This window comes from Rhipicephalus sanguineus, chromosome 10 (genome assembly GCF_013339695.2).
Source record: "Rhipicephalus sanguineus isolate Rsan-2018 chromosome 10, BIME_Rsan_1.4, whole genome shotgun sequence".
In the NCBI taxonomy this organism is placed as follows: Eukaryota; Metazoa; Arthropoda; class Arachnida; order Ixodida; family Ixodidae; genus Rhipicephalus; species Rhipicephalus sanguineus.
The window spans coordinates 15,267,480-15,285,450 of record NC_051185.1 but is presented as its reverse complement, the minus strand read 5'-3'; the positions used below and the strand labels follow the sequence as shown (position 1 = coordinate 15,285,450).

General features: G+C 41.9%; 1 protein-coding gene across 2 annotated transcripts in view; it reads right to left on the bottom strand.

The window, feature by feature from the left end:
• Positions 1 to 9,462: 9,462 nt before the first annotated feature.
• LOC119407103 (laminin subunit beta-1) overlaps positions 9,463 to 17,971 on the bottom strand; it is a 55,763-nt gene continuing 47,254 nt past the window's right edge. For both annotated transcript variants that reach the window (XM_037673951.2, XM_037673954.2), the window contains 6 exons: positions 16,831 to 17,019; positions 15,646 to 15,809; positions 15,025 to 15,166; positions 14,586 to 14,762; positions 13,527 to 13,683; positions 9,463 to 12,370 (listed from right to left, as the gene is read on the bottom strand). In XM_037673951.2, the coding sequence (XP_037529879.1) occupies positions 12,231 to 12,370; positions 13,527 to 13,683; positions 14,586 to 14,762; positions 15,025 to 15,166; positions 15,646 to 15,809; positions 16,831 to 17,019 (969 nt within the window). In that variant the 3' untranslated portion in view covers positions 9,463 to 12,230. The remainder of the gene's footprint in view (positions 12,371 to 13,526; positions 13,684 to 14,585; positions 14,763 to 15,024; positions 15,167 to 15,645; positions 15,810 to 16,830; positions 17,020 to 17,971) is intronic.

Below are 17,971 nucleotides of genomic sequence, written 5' to 3'. Positions count from 1 at the left end.
GTGTCTTTGTTTGCGTCTGCAAACATGCGCTTTGCCAAACTCGGTGACAGCGCTGTGATTGTACACATTTAGAGGTACACATGGTGCGAAGAAGGCACAGTACAAGCACAAGTTGAATGATCCTGTACAAATTGCCACATCTGGATGAAGGATTGGGCATGTTACGTGAATACACAGCTACGCACTTAAGAAGAAAAACACCTAATCAGGCCAGACTGGTCTGTTCGAAAAAAGAGAAACCTCATTGTTGAAGAAATTGCAATTGGAAAGCTGATTTTTAATTTTTTTTTTTTTTTAATTTTTCATGCCTGAACTAGAGACACAGTCCTTTTTTGTGACATCACAGGGCAGCACCCCGATTCTGCAGCCAGAATCCACAGAAATTGCTACAAAACGTCCTTTTCTTTTGTGAAATCGGCACCAAAAGGAAAATGCAGTTAGCAATCCGTCATTTCTGTCATTCTTGCATTTACAACGGTTGAGACGTGTCCTTGGAAAGTTAGTCGGAAGTTGCACAATATTCCCAAGTCGCGTGTACAATTAGCTCTTTTCAAAAGAATGTTCCCCAAGTGTATAAACGTATTATATAGGAGTCATTTTTTGGGTAAGCGAGGCAAATGGTATCTTAGTCTAATTAAAATTTGCAATATGTTAGAAGCACGCCACTGAGTTACATGATTTACATCTTGCTGCAACATTTTGAAATAATGCGCTTATTCTATTTGGCCGTAAAGTTTGTGTTGTCAGCATACAAGAAGATCTTTTGATACTTTCTGTTGAAGAAATTGACCCACTTTAAATATGAAGATCGGCTCTAAATGGCACTAGAATTTTGCTTTCTTTATTCAATGGCAACAAAGATTAAGTCAGCTCGGCAATGCTCAGAAGACAGATCTTCTGTATCTCATGCACATTTGGATAGGAAGAGAACAAGAATTATGAGAAAACAGTCTCCCAGACTGAGCTGATTCAATATTTCCGTTTAGTGCTCCAAGTGAGACCACGCTGCACATCTGCGAGCCGCAGGTGTTCGCGGAACCACCTCAACGTTGCGGAGCAGCTGCAGCTCCACATTTTCGCTCGATGCTGCGCGTTGACATGTTGTTGCTCAGTCGTCAGTCGCTTCTTGCCGTCTTATTCCGCGACAAGATCGCATTCAACTCGCTATGCCAAGCTCCTTGCCAGTTTGCGACAGCTTCATAGCTGTTCCGTGGCTCATATCAAATACCTGCCGTTGTTTTTGCTTTTCTTCGCCTCCCGTATCGTGTCGCAGGACACTTGAGGCATTCGCGTGTACAGCCAAAGGGCTGAGCTCTGGGTTTACTTAAAGGGGCCCTGCAACACTTTTTGAAAGTAGGCGGAAAACACTGCTCATCTGTAGTCAAGGCTCGCGTGAACATGTGAGCCAAATATTATTGCACTGCATGCAGCAGGGAATTTACAATTCCGCATCGAAAACAGCCAAACACCGCTTGCTCTTTCCTCGGCAATGCCGTCATCAACTACGCGGCAGGTGTTCACTGATTTTATGAGCGGCGTAGCAGTGGAAAATCTCAGAGTCCATATGCTGTGTCACACAGGTGCCACTGCCGCATACGTGATGGCCCGAAGTAGCGGCCATTATGGTTCAAGACAAAAAAAAAAAAGAAAATGTTCAAAGCAATGACGTGTGGCGAACTAACTTGTGCTTGTGGTGTTGACAGGAGGGAGCAAGTGCTCGTTTTGCACAGTAACTACACTTATACTTGATGGAGTCTAAAAATTCACTAGGCAATCGTGTCAAATGTTTAGGTCATTGTGCGATAACTCAGAAAAATGTTGGAGGGCACCTTTAAGTCGTTGATTCATGCATGCATGCAAAGCCAGCCGTGTGCTCGGAACTTACAGCACACGTACGACACCACCTTTTGTATAGTGTACCGGTGCATTCCAGATGACACAAGTTAGTGCCAAGATCACTGTAAAAGATAATTTGCAAATGGTCTTTACACCACTCTAGCGTGTGCTTACGCCTCATGTTTTATCGGTGTTGTTTGTATACAAGACTCTGATGCGTGGCATTTTTTTAATTATTATTTTAAACAACCACCGTGCACAACACAAAGCTCGCACTTTTTTGGGGGTTTTTGTTTCTCGTCTTAATTTTTCGTATAAGAGTCACCCAGCAAAGAGCGCGAACCTGCTGGTAATCCTGTCGAGGTTGTGAGTTCATTTTCAAGCATTTGTAGTGGTTCCGCATGCCTAGTGCAGACTTGGCAGTACTGGATGTTGGTTGCATTAATAAGGGTGCACAGTGTAGGCCTTGTCAACAGAGGCAAAGCGATGGTAAAGATGTGCTGTATTTTTTTTTTGTTTAACTGTCAACAACGTGTGTTTTGCGTTTCTAATGAATGAACTTTGTTTGGTCCAACGAACACAGTCCCTGGAGTGGTTTAGTTGGACAAAGTATTTGGCTTCTTTAAGGAAAAATTGCTTTTGCATGTCATTAAAAACCTACTTTTTTTTAGTTAATGACGGCAGAAAACAAGGCACGGTTTGACGCGGTGGATGAATCAGTGTACTAAGGCATGATACCACATGGCCCCCTTATTGACGCCACGCTCAGTACTTGCGTACTGTGCGAGATTATTGCATGCTAAAAGATGCCAGTAGTCTTATTATTGTAAGGATACTTTGCACTGTGGTTTGAAACTGGTGGTCACTTTTCTTCAGATGATGCCCCGTCTGTTGTATATATTTATATATATATATATAAATGTTTTAATTTCTTAAAGGAGCAGCGTTTAGGTGCTTGTTGAGTATGTGTATTGTGTCGTAAAACTGACATATTTGAGAAACGCGAACACTTATCTTTCCTTATGGATGGCAGGGTATGGAGATGGGTGCGCATTTATTTTCAGTTGTTCGCACTTTATTTCCTGGAAGATATTTACATCGTAAAACATCATAGTTTTTTTCACGTAGAAAGCAAATTTCAACCCGACGTGTTCATTTTGTGGTTGGGTGAGGCACCAAAACACGTTTTTTAGCATTAGCCGCTTTTCGTTTTGACATGATGACTGCACTCTGGTAGTTTGAAGTTATATGGCTGCACTTCGGCATTGGTCATGTTATATTAGGCATAGCATGATGATGTTGCAACATCTGTAAGCGTTGCACTGCACATATTATACCGTCACAGTGGGATTAGTTCATAGAAGACTTAAAGATAGCTGATGCTATGTGTGATTTAGGAGTGTTCAGTCGATATTGCTGTGGAAATCGCCACTGTAGTGAGGCTAAAGCGAATTCAACACAGGAATAGCACGACCACTGTAAACAGAAGGCACTAACTTTGATGTAGTGATCCATAGCAGTAGTGCACTGAGTGATGGTTTGATTCATACCGGTTGTTTGCACCTTGGAAGCCAACGGGTCACTTTTTATTTAAATACAATGCTTTTATTGGGATTCGAGATAGTTTGTATATTTGTGTGTCTAACGTGTCTCTCTGTTACATTCTCGGCTAGATCGTCACGCATACTTCTTTTCTGCAACTCATTCCAACGTAAGCTGTGCCATTTAGGCGGCAAACTTCATGCAAGTCCTCATGTTGTGTCTGTTCTCGTGGGATAATTGACTGTTGATACAGCATGCTACGAACTCAGAAGGGTGAGGAAAAGATGTAGCTTGTCAAGGCCAGCTCTGGTTTTCTTTTCTTTAGGTAGCCATGAAATGCAGAAATGTTCTTGTTGGGCAACAACTGAAGCAGCAACTTACTGTATTTGTCAAGTCTAACGAGAAAAGCCATATTCTAAGAACTGGTGGTCTTAGATTTTTCACATAGACCTCCGAAAGGTTTGCAGGAAATAACGGCATGAATAAAAGGGTTTTTTACAACGCTATAGGTCTATAAAGGAAGTGAACGTCATGATTCCGTAACTTCTATTTTACAGAGGAATCTTTTTTTAGACGGGGCAAATCTGCTGGACTACGTGCAATTTTAAGCTAACTTGGTATTCTGAAAAAGTGACCATTGCAGAAGCACCGTAAACAAGCATATCAATTTGTAAATGACAAAATTCCATTTTTGTGCTCTGTAAATGGTGAACGTGGCACTTTACAGAACTACCCCAGCTGTATTTGCTGTGCTGTTTAGTAAGTCATAAACTGGCCATCTGAAATTTTCTTGAGATTTGTTGTCTTTGCTGATTAGAACACTTTTACTTTCTAAACAAAAGACAGAGATATGCTTAATGCTGCAACAAAAAATCTTTCTTTTAAGGGTAACAAATTTTATTCAGCACATTCAAGTGGTTGCCTAACTAGAACATTTCTTAATGTCATGCATAATTAAAAGCGGGAAATCTGGGCTAGCCTAAGCTGCAGCTTTTGCTTGACGGAGTACTGACACGTTTTCGACTTTTTTTTCTTTTGCCTTAGTAAATGAAGGCTCATGCCTTCCAAGTCCTTAAAACATAAAAATAAAGGGCAAGGATCATGTTGTTCTCAATTATTTGCTGTAGTAATTACTTCTGCAAACCAGTTTTTGTTTCTGGTATCCAGGAGTCAAATGCATCATGTAGTTGTGACACAAATCGACTAGCTCCATATTTGATCGCTGCTGCTACCAGACACGACTGTAGCCTGAAGAAGTGCACATAGTATTTTCTCTTGTTACTTATGTTTATATTTATAAGCATCACACTTGCCCTTATCGCTATGCAATGCAACTTTTTCTGTTTGTCGCAATGCCACGATACCGATGACGCGAGGTTCAGTGCTCCAAACTAAACTTTATTATCAGAATTAAAATGTTGCGTTTCCTTATCATCTTACCTACTAAACATGTGAAATGTGCTCGTTAAATTTTTTTTAATGAGTTGTAAAATGAGTGTCATTACTCCTTTGAGCGATCCTTCCTTGAAGTTCAGCATTGTGCACGAAGATGGTTGGCATTGACTGCTTTGCCTTCTCCAACGTGGGTGCTTTGTAGCGCGTGTTACAGCTTGTGCATTTCTGAAACAGAACGCCGGCATTCCCACGTAACAAACAGCTCAGTGTTTCTACCGAGATTCACAAACTGTGTGTTCATAATGATGGTGCATTTAAGTGTTTAAAAAAAGATGTTTGGGAACAAGTTCTCTGTGTGCTAACAAACGTCTGTGCACTTGTGTTTTCTTGCTCGAATGCCAGCTCTTGTCTTTATGTTCGTCATCTCTTGCTCCCTTACATCAGGCAGGGCCACATTGTGGTTAAAGTGGGCCCTGTACAAATGGTTAAAGGGACACTAAAGAGTAGAATAAGTTGAGTTGTATTATTGAATTACTGCTTCGTAACAGTAAAGAAGCTGCCCGAACCTGAGAAGTTTGGTACACCTAAAGGACATAACGGTGAAAGATAGGTGATACTAGTGCCACCTTACAACTATCACACCAGCTAACTTACGGCCCCTGTGAAATTTGTATTGACGAATATGGACTACATTGCAATACTCTGAAAGAACCAAAGACAGAATGTAGCAAGTTTCAGTAACTTTTACTGTACACGCATACACACACGCATGCATGTACACACGCACACACATAAACAGAAGCTATGACATTCACAGTGTCACACCGACGAATCAGTGCTGTGGTCCTTGCATGAAGTTGAAAATACAAAAGTATGACTTTCATTTTATTTCCAATGAGAGAAAACAATAGTTTTAAAAAAATATTCTGGACTGCACTACCGACCTATTCGCAACCTACCCGTCCATATAACTCACACTGCACTGTAATTGCGGCTGAAATGCGGTAGGTAAAATGCTTTGCACGTGTTTCGATTACAATTACAGGGTGGTCGTGCAGTGTAATGTGGATATCTCATAAGGCAGTGCCATGCCGGATGTACGCTGAAAATGCATTCCTTGTGGCCCTTGCTTCATATCTCGTCTTGGTCATGCAGTTGTCACGGCACTTTATTTTTAGTACAGAAGGCATGATGTGTTCATGTTTTGAAGTTCTTGCATGGTGCCCAAATGTTATCGAATATGCTCGTTTTCTTGCTTGCGGTTTCAGCTGTGACGGGATCATTAAAAAAAATGTTGTGGCCTCCCTGAGGATTAAAGTATATGCAACATTTTCTTAGCAAACTGCAGCACATGAGGTATCGTTTCTGGCTTAGTTAGGCATTGTAGTAGGTTTGAGCTAAAACACACAACACACCTTCACACCTCACTTTTAGGATGCAGACCTAGTGAAAGATTTAGTGTTTAAAGAATGAGAGTAGTCATGCCAACATCAACTAGTAGTGTAGAATTCAGAACATCGTAGCCAAATTTAATTTGGGCCATGTTAGACAAACCCTGGTTAGCAATGCTCTATTCCTTTCGTCCCACCTAATGACACATTAGCAAAGTGTGTGTTCCGATTGCATTCTATCTTGCATTGATTTCCTTGTGAATTTCACTATATATGTAACTTGAGGATAAAAAGACTAGCTTGAACTATATTAGAACATTATGCTTTTCCAATTTCCCATGATGGCAAGCTTGGTTGGCCAGAAAAGATGCAAGTGCAATATTTTGGTGGCTGCGGCTGTCTTGAATTTTCCGCATCGGATTGATCGCTGTGGTTTTCATGGATCTTGGCATGGTCTGTAAGGATCTAGGTAAATTATATTAGAGACGTAGACTACATTCTATTCTAAAAGTGTCAATAACTGAACCTGTATAAAGCTCTAGAAACTTTTAATGGGCCACAACAGCTCAAATGCAAGAAAATGCATTCGCAAACATGGCATTATGCTGACTAATTGCCGCTGCTATTTGGTAACTTTTTGTCATGAAATCAATGAAAATAAGGGTTTTGAAGAATAGATTTCTCTCTTAAGTCCCTTTAAATGGAACAACACGCCTCTGGGGCTTGGTAAGGGTACGGCACACAAAAACTGGGCATGATAACAGTGCATTTAACTGTGTGCGTTGAATATGCAAAGGCATTGTATAATTTATTGTTATTTTTTTAGCCCTTTGTACCATGTGGCATATGTGTGCCCACCTGTGCAGTGTTGTGCACGTCTCGGTGTTAACCAAAGTCCGGTTTCCGTCCCTTCTTGTATGTTCAAAGTAAGGCTCACTTTCTTGCCTGACGAGTAGCTGCCCGCTTCTTTGAGCGACAAAGCGGTGTCACTGACATGTAAGAAAATAAAGTTATGCAATGCGCACGTCTCTGTTTACTGTGTTCTTTTTAGGGGCACACTTGTTGAAAGTATACACTGCTTTATGTGTCTTTTGTACATCTCTGCACCATTTTACCTTCATTGTTTTCCTGTAAACGGCTTCTAAAATCTAAAAATCTAAAATCTTAAAACTTCTGGAACTCGGAAAATACGGGATTTCCAAAGGCTACCACTTTGGTCAGAACTGCACCCAAAATCAGTTTCTTCGAGATGCTACAAAACTTCGAAAAACCGAAAAATATGAGAGTTCCAAAGTTCAGAAATGATCAGAAAATCTACTTGATCAAAATGGCATCAAACTTTAAAAAAAAAGAATAGAAAAACTCGCGCTATCCGATATCTGTACGCTTAGTACAGCTTTCGGTCAAGAATGCTGTAAAAGTAAGTGTGCGAATGAGCAGCAGCGGCAGTGGCAGAATGGTTGAGCGTCAGCTTGCAGTGCTGACGGTACCAGGTTCGAATCTCAACGCTGACCCTCCGGGTTTTTCTGAGCAGTGGATGATCACACAGGCCGTACGTTCGGTTGTTTGTTTCTACTGATTCAAAAAAAAGTTTAATTTTTTAAAGCAGATTTCTCTGCCTCCCACAGCAACGGCAGTTGCTCCGCTAACGCACTGTGGTGAATGAAGGACTTCCGACGACCTAATAGGGCCACCGTTCGAGGTCATACACCAAAGAACCGAGCACCAGGTAGGGACACACCTTTACCTATTGACAAAGCCGGCGTGTTTCCGACCGGCCCTATAGGAATCGAACCAGCGACCTACCATTTCGGAATCAGGCGCTCATAGCATTTCGCCACCACTGCGGTGAACTCCTCACCAACAAACGCTCAAGGTATCAGTTTTATCAAATTCCGACGAAGCTAAAAACCGAAAAAGTCAAGATTTCCAAGAACAATACATTACAAAACGCGGGCGAAAAAGTTGAGGCCCTTATCACCTATATGATATAAGGCTCAACTTTTGTCTGACGTCACACCTTGCAAGACGGACCCCTTCCGAGCTAAGGTTCCATATACTCTATACCTGGAACGTTTGCTTCACCGCGATACATACGTCGAAAACCGGTCGAAAAAGTTGAGGCCCTTATCACCTATGATAAGGCTCAACTTTTGCCTGACGTCACACCTTGCAAGACGGGCCTAACCAAGTCCCTTCCGAGCTAAGGTTCCCCTGAAACGTGTGCTTCACCGCGATATAACGTCGAAAACCGGTCGAAAAAGATGAGGCCCTTATCACCTATGATAAGGCTCAACTTTTTTCTGACGTCACAGCTTTTACTATACGCATTTTTCGTTCCAAAGGCGTCAAAAACAGCCCAAAAAATTTTCCCACGGTCTGTGTTGCTAGGAAGCCAACTTGCTGTCGCGTACGTGCGGTGAAGGGCGACTGCTCGAATGCGGCACCTTTTTTATTTATTTATTTTTTTGCCTGGTAGCCATTTTAGCTGCGGATCGCGCGTTGCAGCAGCTCGCACGTAACGACATTTGGCATGATGTCAGACAAAAGCCGAGTCGTATCAGAGGTGATAAGCGCCTCAACTTTTTCGACTGCTTTCCTACGTCTATTGCGGTGAAGCGAACGCATCAGGGGAAACTGCGCGCATGCTTTTCTTTTTTTTTTTTTTTGCACTCGCTCGCAGCTGTTAGCGTACGCATGCGCGGAGGGATTTTTTCGTCACGGTGCGTTTTGAGTAGAGCGTCACCGACTCTCAGGAGACTACATAGGCTTTCGCCAAGCCATATCAAGCCCACAACGAGGTCTAACAATTAATGAACTGCTCAGCTTAGTTGCATGGTTATCTTGTACTAGGGTTTGGTGCAAAAAAAACGAGCTACGTACGTGGTTGCTGTGTACCTCTTCTGCATCCTTATTTCAGCTGTACCCCTGGTCAGTCATGGAGTGAATTTGCAAGTTACACCAGAAAAATTTTATTAAAGCCAAACACATGTCTCGATGATCACAAGATGGGCCTTTTGCTGGGATACGGGGGATGCTGACGAACGCTGAAAACAAGAAGACGCCGCACTGGTGCAACCCGAAAACAAGTGCCAGGGAAGGCGCCAACCAAAGGCTCTCGATCCTACGGTAAAATTACATGCTACACTCTCCGCAGCCCCTCACTCCCACTGCCAGAAAGAGTTAGAACATGAGATGCATACTCCACATCAGCCATGAGGCCATGGTCCTGACAATCAAGCAAGGCCTAGACTTTGAAGTGCCCACTAAGGTTAGGTTGAAATGATTTCCATACATACAATTTTGGCACACATTCTTTTATTCCAACAAATATGGGTTGTCAACAAACAAAAGGCACTCTTCTTTTTTTTTTAACCAGTGTAGGGTGAAAGAGGCAAGTCACTAAATTGTGGCACATAGCAGTAATTAGCACTGCTGTGCACACAACTATCTTTTTTTTAAGGATGCACGGCACTCAGACAAGAGAGAGAACAATAAAGTACAAAAAAGATAAAAAAGGACGGAACATATACAAGCACACTAAAGCATTAAATATACATGATGGAGGGTTCTCCAACACTTGCAAGCATGCACATACATGTGCAGCATGGACGAAGAAAAAAAACACATGAGCAATGTGCAAGTGAGTGGCAGTGGTACTGGCACGTGCAAGGTCCCTCCTTTGTGAAAAAAAAAAAAACATTTATCTATAAGGCACTGCACTAAACACACAAAATCCAGAAAAGCTTTCAGCATGCTACTTAGAATGTGTTCTTGCGCTTTGGCCGACTGCAGTGTTGCAATCCTCAGTCCACGAGAAAGTTTCTCCAATGCTTACAACAGTAATCCTTCGTATAAAGACCCTTCTCGACCAGCTCTGTTGAATTCATTGTTTGATTGACTCGTCAGGGTGGCTAGATGTAAATGGGCCAAACAGGGTACATTCGGAAGAAGCAAGTCAAATAGCTTCTATGAAATATAGCCAGCAAGGAACAGATACCACCTGAAACTTTCAATATAGCTTGTATGCGGGAAGAATTGCAATTTATAAATTACATTACCGGGCATGCTGTGGAAGATAAATGCATTTCATCATAAACGTGAAAAAAAAAAAAAAAACACTCAGGACATTGGCCACCGTTATTGATTACAACGCTGAACTGAGCTAGGCACTGATGGCGATAGATATGGTATATTTCTTTTTTCTTTTATGACGATATTTGCTCATCGTTTAAATGGTCGTACAAGTCCAGACCACGGCATGGACGAAACTGGCCACTTCTGGTGATGTATTCTCGGTTGATCACTTTTGGGAGATACTTCAATTTTCGGCATCACTTTTGGGAACACCCGCTTATGCCCCCGGCTACAAAATGAGAGAGCCTCTGAGTGCTCCTAAGTGAACTACTCAAATGCAAAACATGTCGCTCAAATGTAACCGGTTGAGCTTACCATAAGGTTGACAATATCCCCTCAACAAATCAAAGAGTTGCACAACAAAGAAAACACGAAGATTGCACTGCTCCGGTACTGCATCGAAGATCACTGGTCCAGAAAATGGAAAGTTCTCCAAATATGCACAGGTTTTCACGGCAGCACACTCTGCACATCGCAACACATACAACTGCGTACAACACACAAAGCACCTATGCTGGTATATATTTTTTTCTTTTCTTTTTTTTTTCTCCATTTCATTCCATTCCACCATAATGAGTACACATTTTGATTATGTGGGTTGGTTTGTTTCATTAAATACAGATATATGACAAGTGAGATGGACAGCTAGAGTTTGCTTTATGCTTAGCAAACAGCAGAGTAGGCACTTTGAAGTAAGGCAATAAATTGGTGCTCACCGGAAGCTGTTCGTACTTGGGGCAGCTGATTTACTCAGTTCATTGGCAGTGAGTTAAAAGAAAAATAACAGCTGAGCTGTATCACTCCAAAAAAGTGAGAACATCAGTACATCTAAATGGCTATATGCACTACCTTGATTCATCATTGGCCTGGCATGACAAAACTTTTAAGCAAAAGAAAGAGGCAAGCGATCTACACTTCATCACCTCACTAATTTACCACAAACATATTTTTTCTGGGATTCACGTGATGACTGTCGTCATAAACAGTCCGGGCGTCGCAGGAAACTTTGCCACATTGTAAATTAAGTGAAAACAAACCGTCGACAAAACAGGTACTCGCAGAATTTACACAGATCACCAATCAATCAGGTGGTTGAATGAGCGTAAGTTTTGCTGCTATTTTCTACGCATAAAGCAAGCTGAAGAAAGAAAAAAAAATATGCTGTCACCGATTTGGTCAGCCCTTCTGCATTTCCAGCATTTTCTTGGTTCTGCGCAATTTCTTCTGACAATAGGCAGCCGAGGTTTGGGACAGATCAGGTTTCCTTTTGCCCTTCGCACTCTCTTCCAAAGAAATCTGAGCTCACACACACACACCAGTGTCCTCGTGTTTAGGATGTATTCAGTCGTTAACTTGTCTAGCAGACCAGTTGACACACACAACTGTTCCAGTGATCCAAACACTCAGTACTCGTGGTGAAAGCGAACAAGTACTATTTGCTTGAATAACTGCTGCCAGTAGTAAAAAACGAGCATTTTTTTTTCCAAGGGCGAACCACAACTGCTGCACCTAGTGGGAAACACGCATTCCTTATAGAATATGATGCAAATACACTTCAATGTGAATCTATCGTTTGAATTAATAGGATCGTATGATGTAACACCCCATTAATTTAATGCAGCTGCTTGTTCGAATGGCTACAAGCGCCCAGTTCAGTATCCGATAATTTACCTTGCATACAATGTATAAGACGCAAAGATGGATACGTCTCAATGCACACACTCTTGCAGCTACATCAGTGTGATTTTGCAAACTGCTGATTTTTCCGCACCACTGTCGACGGGAAAAAAAGAGCTCATTTTCCGTCCGCATCTTTCTTTGGAAATCAAGTACTATGCTGCCTTATGCTGAGCTTCGACAGAGCCAACCAGAGCGCAGCGTGTGACGTTGTACGCGGCGCACCCTGGGAGGCTCAGCTACCCGAGAGTATTAGTTCTGGCACTCGCGATAGTAAGTGGACCGCTGATCAATGCGCTGCAGATGACCCATCATCTCTTGATTGAGCTGCTCCAAGATGCCGGAGTAGTCCTTCAGCCGCTGCTCGTTCTCGTCAAACTCATCCTCCATGCCTGCACAAATGTTAAAAAAATGAACACGATGTGCAAGTGGAAAGACATTGGCAAGATGTCTTTATACTACTCAAATCTTGATATAACGAATTATTGGTTATAACGAAGTAAATTAATAATAGTCTTGTCATATATACAGTGTAAAAAATATATGTTTATAACGAATTTTCGGATATAACAAACTTATTTTTGTGTCACATGCGACTACGTTATAATGAGGTTTGAGTGTATACGTGGTTATGTCCTCTCGTGGTTGCAATAGTGGCAAAAAAAAAATATTAGTTGCATTTTTAATGCAACTTAATGCAGTTTAAAACTTGGAGGAGGCTTGAGGTTCGCCTTCAAGAGTAGAACGTGACAGCGTAATCGGGCCCCGTTCGCATCGCCTTCTCAATCGCTAGCCTGGCTTCGCATCTCGGTGGACACATCAACCGTGCCACAAAGAAAGAAATGTCTGTGTGTGTAACAACGGCTGTTTCAAACTATCCTAGAATTCCTACTGCAAGTACAGTTGCGCGGTGCCCACTAGGCCATAATTCTTTCTTTTGCGAAGAGGCGAAGTACCCCCTACACGTCCGTAGGCCAACGTGCGCACCTGCGCAGCTGCACACTTTGTTGATGCTGTTGCTGCTGATGATTAATTATGCCTGTGCGCTTTGTAATTAGTGGGCCTTTAAACCACAAACTTGTTGCACAATTCACATGTGATGTTTTGATACGTGGCGCAATTCTAGGCTTCTGCCACGCAATATTACATGCATTAAGGACTCTCCTCAAACTACGCGACATTCGTATAGGGTTTTTTCCCAAAGCAGATTCAAGCACTGGCATGGCTCTGTGGCTGAACCCCTGCTTGCCATGCAGAAGGCCTGGGTTCTATTCCCACTCGAACCGAAGATTTTTATTTATTACCATTTGCATCTGTCTCAAATTTCTGCTCAAAAACAATGCAGATTTTTTTCTCACAGCCACTGATGCCAACACCCATGCTGGAATTCTGCGAAGCAAGCTCTTTAACGCTATTGCATTACTAAACATGACGTGCCAGTGGAAAGAAACTAGCAAACAGCCTTTATACTAATATTGAGGTTATGTCCTCTCATGGTTGCAATGTTGACAAGAAAAAAAAATAATATGCCCCCAAAGCGAGACTGACCTTGCAGTTGCTGGGCCTTGGTGTTCACACCTTCCGCAAGCTTCCGGGCCCGTTCCCGCAGCTTCTCAGCTCTGTCCTTCATGTCTCCGCTGGCGGAAGACTTGTTGCCCAGGTCTAAGACAGCCCTGTTGTACTCAGCTTCTAACTCTTCAGCTTCCTGCAAAAAACACGCAAGAGGTAAAAAGCTCTCAAGTGATCCGAGTGTGAAATTCATGGCTACACTGTCATTACACTGATCTGTGTTTTGGTAGAAATGTTTTGCTTAGGTCACGTTGGCACTCTGTCTACCATCATGACTAAAAACCTTAGTACTATTTCAAAGGGAGAGACATAAATGATTAAGCAACCAAGTGTTATTTGCCAAGTCAAATAAATGAACGGGCCTTGACAACGTTTTCTGTTTCAGATTCACAAAGCAAAAATCCTGAGTAGATAAGCAAAACCTGTTAATTCAGATGGATTCACATTTGCTAAACACATGTGGAACAGCTTAAAAAAAAAGTGAGACAATTATAGCAATCATGGGCGAAATTTCTTACTTTAATAGTTTTACAATAAAACGTTCATGTTTTCTTTATGCCAACGCGGGAGAAAGGAAAGGCAATAGGGCTGTATCTACAGACTGTAAACTATAAATAGGCAAAGTGCTTATCACAATGAGCACTTTGCCTCTGAAGACACAGAAAATTGTCCATAAATATAGCTAGGAAATAGGAGCTCATAATGCTAGCCCGTATGAAATGGTGCTTGTTATTCTTAAATGAACATTGTTGAAAGTTGAGCGCTCATGTTTCTTTGCTCGTGCGTTATTTATGCACTGAAAAAAAAAAAAACGTTCATCACCCACACCTAGATTGTCAATGCACAATAGTTATTGTTAAGTACCATAAAGTCAACCCAAGAAAGAAGGGGAAATTGGTACACCACAATTAAAGACAACAATTAATATCCTGTATTCTTTCCCTGGCCTAATTGTCTGTTCGATTCATTTGATAAAGTCAATCCAGTAATTTAGCTCCAGAACTGTAAACCTCATTAAGCAAGGATGAGAAAACGTACGGTGTGTGCCTGTCCTGCCAAACGGTCGGCCCCCTTTGCTTCGTTGACTGCCTTGCGAGCATCCAGGTTGTTCTGGGTGTACTGCTTCTTCAGCTCTGCCAGTCGGTCTTGCAGTCCTCCTACCTGATCCAGTGACCGGTTGGCCACACCTTGCGCTTTGTAGGCAGCGTCCTCAATCTGCGGTGCGCATAAGTCAGACAGATAGTCAGGTCACGCCCAACGCACACCGCACAATTCTCTGTGTCTACACTCGATATAACAAACATGGATATAACGAATTATCGATTATAATGAAGTAAATAAAGAATAGTCTTGTTATAGCTACAGTGTTACAAATAAACGTTTATAACGAATTTTCGGATATAACGAAGTTATTTTCGTGGCAGATGTGACTTTGTTATAATGAGGTTTGAGTGTATAACGTAGGAAGGCACGTTACCTGAGCAAGATCTTCCTCGGCCGTGTTGATGTGCTGTCGTGCCTGGTCGATAGCCTCCTTGGCTCTGCCTTGGGCTTCTGCGGCATCGTCCAGGTTCTGCAAGACCTCCTTGGCAGTGTCCAAGATCTTGTTTGCCATCGTCCTGTGCAGACAGCCGATTAAAGGCTCCAAAGTTAACGAGTGTGTTTTCAATTTCCCTTTTCGCCCTATAAATAAAAGCTCTCAACTGTGTTTTTGACAGAAAGTGGGGCATAGTTGCACTTTTTGACAGTGAAAATAGCTCTTCATCGGAGAGGGTCAGATTTCAGTACAAAGTTCATTCCCAGTTACCACAACCAACGAGAAAGAACAAGTTCATTGTAGCAAGCTGCATTCGGAGATTCTTATCTCGACTTTTGCGTTGAGCTGGCGACCAAAGTACCAACAAGGCTCTGAAATGCCTAACGGAAAATCAGAACTGTGATGTCATTGGACTTGATTAAGAATGTGTTCCAGCTTCGGTAGTCTGTGCACTGTGCACAGCTTTCGTATGCAGGATGATCGTGCTAATTAATGTCTCGTGGCTATGCAAATACTGGTCACCAGCCGTCACTATAACAATTTTCTACCTAGCAGGCGTACCTTGCACGATCTGCCTGTGCCTTGAGGTCTTTTGCAAGCCTGAGATCGTCCCCGGTTTCTCTCAAGATGGCGTCGATGTCAGTCAAGCTGGCTATTGTGTCATTAATTTCCTTCGCCAGCTCTCGAATTTGTTCAGGTTTCAGCGAGATGGACAGACCAATACACTGCATCAAAAAGAGGACAATTGCAAAATGTTAAGTGAGTGAATGAGCAATGATAATTGAAAAAAATTGAGCAGGAACAACCAGAAAATGATCGCCAAAGTAAAGTAATTGCATCCTGGTAGAACTGCCGAGATGCACTGATGGGGCAATGGATAACTATACTGACTAATGTTACTAGGTATGTCGGTGCTGTGACACTCAATGATTTATTAATTGTCCTAGTGCATGGTGGCGCATGGTACTAGAGTGTCAATGCAGAACTACAGTGAAGCATGCAATGCCAGTTCTGCATACACCATGCACAATGTTCTCACAAACATGATACGTTATGCTGCAAAGCAATCGCACGTGAATGCAGCATGAAAAAAAAAACATTTTGTAGCATAAGAAACACTTCACAAGAGACTGGCCACAGCATCCCTGGTGGTACGATCATGGGCCTACACCAATCTTTTTCCGCTAGCTGCATTACAATCCGACCAAAGTGCTGCCAAGACACTGGCATATAAGACACAGCATAAAGAAGCCACGAAATGACACTGAAGGCTCGTTCACACCTTCGACTAGCACCGATCACGTGAACAAGTTAGTTGCAAGGCGACTGGTCGCAAATGGCCACTTTGGTCACAAAGAGACAGGTTTGGCTCAGTTACTCACAGCTCGATTTTTCAGACGCGGAACTGTAGTTGCAAACCTCGGAACCAATCGCACGCGCAGGAACAGGACGTCAGCTTATTTTACGGGGCAACGGCAATGTGAGCCATATGCAAGCAGATGTGAATTCTGTGTGGCAACGGGTATAAGTCGCATGCAGGTGTGAACATTGCCTTGAGTCACTTTTCGGTCAGCCGTCATAAATGGTTGTGTGACCGGTGCAAGTCGCAGGTGCGAATCGGCCTTAACAGTCTTGTACTAACATTGAATGAGACACTCTTGCGAAGATTGATGCATGTAAACTCGTGCAATTAAAATGAGCATCTTGAAACATCAATTAATTATTGAAGAGTTCCAATTCCTGTACCTCTTCGGCAAGGACTCGGATTTCAGCTGGTCTTGCTCCAACCTCACTCAGGAATTTGTCAATGCGGTCTAGCAAGTCCTGCAGGTCAGTGCCGACTTCTTCCGACTGGTTCTTTGCCAGCTGGGAGCGTTCAAAGGCCTTCTTTGCTTCTTCAAGGGCCCGCTGTGATTCCTTTTCAGCTGAACCAACCTGCGAATGGGCCGTAGGCAACAAATATGATTCATAATCTATAAACAAACTTAAGAGAGGAAGCAGTTTAGACATGAAGTGTTTTATTATTTAAGCTAGGGTGATGAAAACTTTGGTCATCATGCATTTTCACATGCTGATATAAAATATCAACTCGGTTTTTATGTACGCTATGCTATTAATTTTGAAATTAATTATTCACAACCAAATAATTTGATCAAATTTTTGTTCAACTGGCTGCACAAATCTTTCTGAATTAAAAATAGTTGGATTGCACACATGTCAAGGTGTGGAACAAGTCTAAATTTATGGCTCTAGCTTTCCTACACCAAAAGGTATGAAGCTTCAAATTTCTCACTTGAATGACTGAGAAAAAGTGCTTTTTCATTTCACACTGTCTAAACATTTATGTAACACTTGGCACCCTATTTCACTCTCTAAACATCTAGCTTTCAGCACAACAGAAGTGATCAAAATTGAGTGTGCCAAAGCTGAATAAAGCTTGTCAGAAGATTGTAAGGTTACAAAAAAAATGAAACTAAAAGAATAGCGAAAAACAAAACTCAATATAAGATGTCGTTATGGCTAAAACAATGATTTACGATGCATGAAAACTGGTGAAGTTATGCATCAGTAGTGGGCCTAGTTGCAGAATACAAAAATAACATATTAAAAAAATATAGTATTATGGTCCTTGCCAGCGGCAAGTTATCTTTTCATGTACTTTACTTTCTTCACATTTATATCTTAATTACTACAAATAACATCCCCTATACATTCCTTGGCATTATTGTCTGTTAGTTCTCATTAATATTGTATCTAACAAAGAAAAACGAGCCCTTAAAAGTAATCTTCTTTCCTTCATATTAAAAATTTTTTTTTTTTGCAATTTTCGGTTCCAAAAAGCAGGGGGGAAACGGCTACAACCACTTTTACAAGATTTTGCGCACAA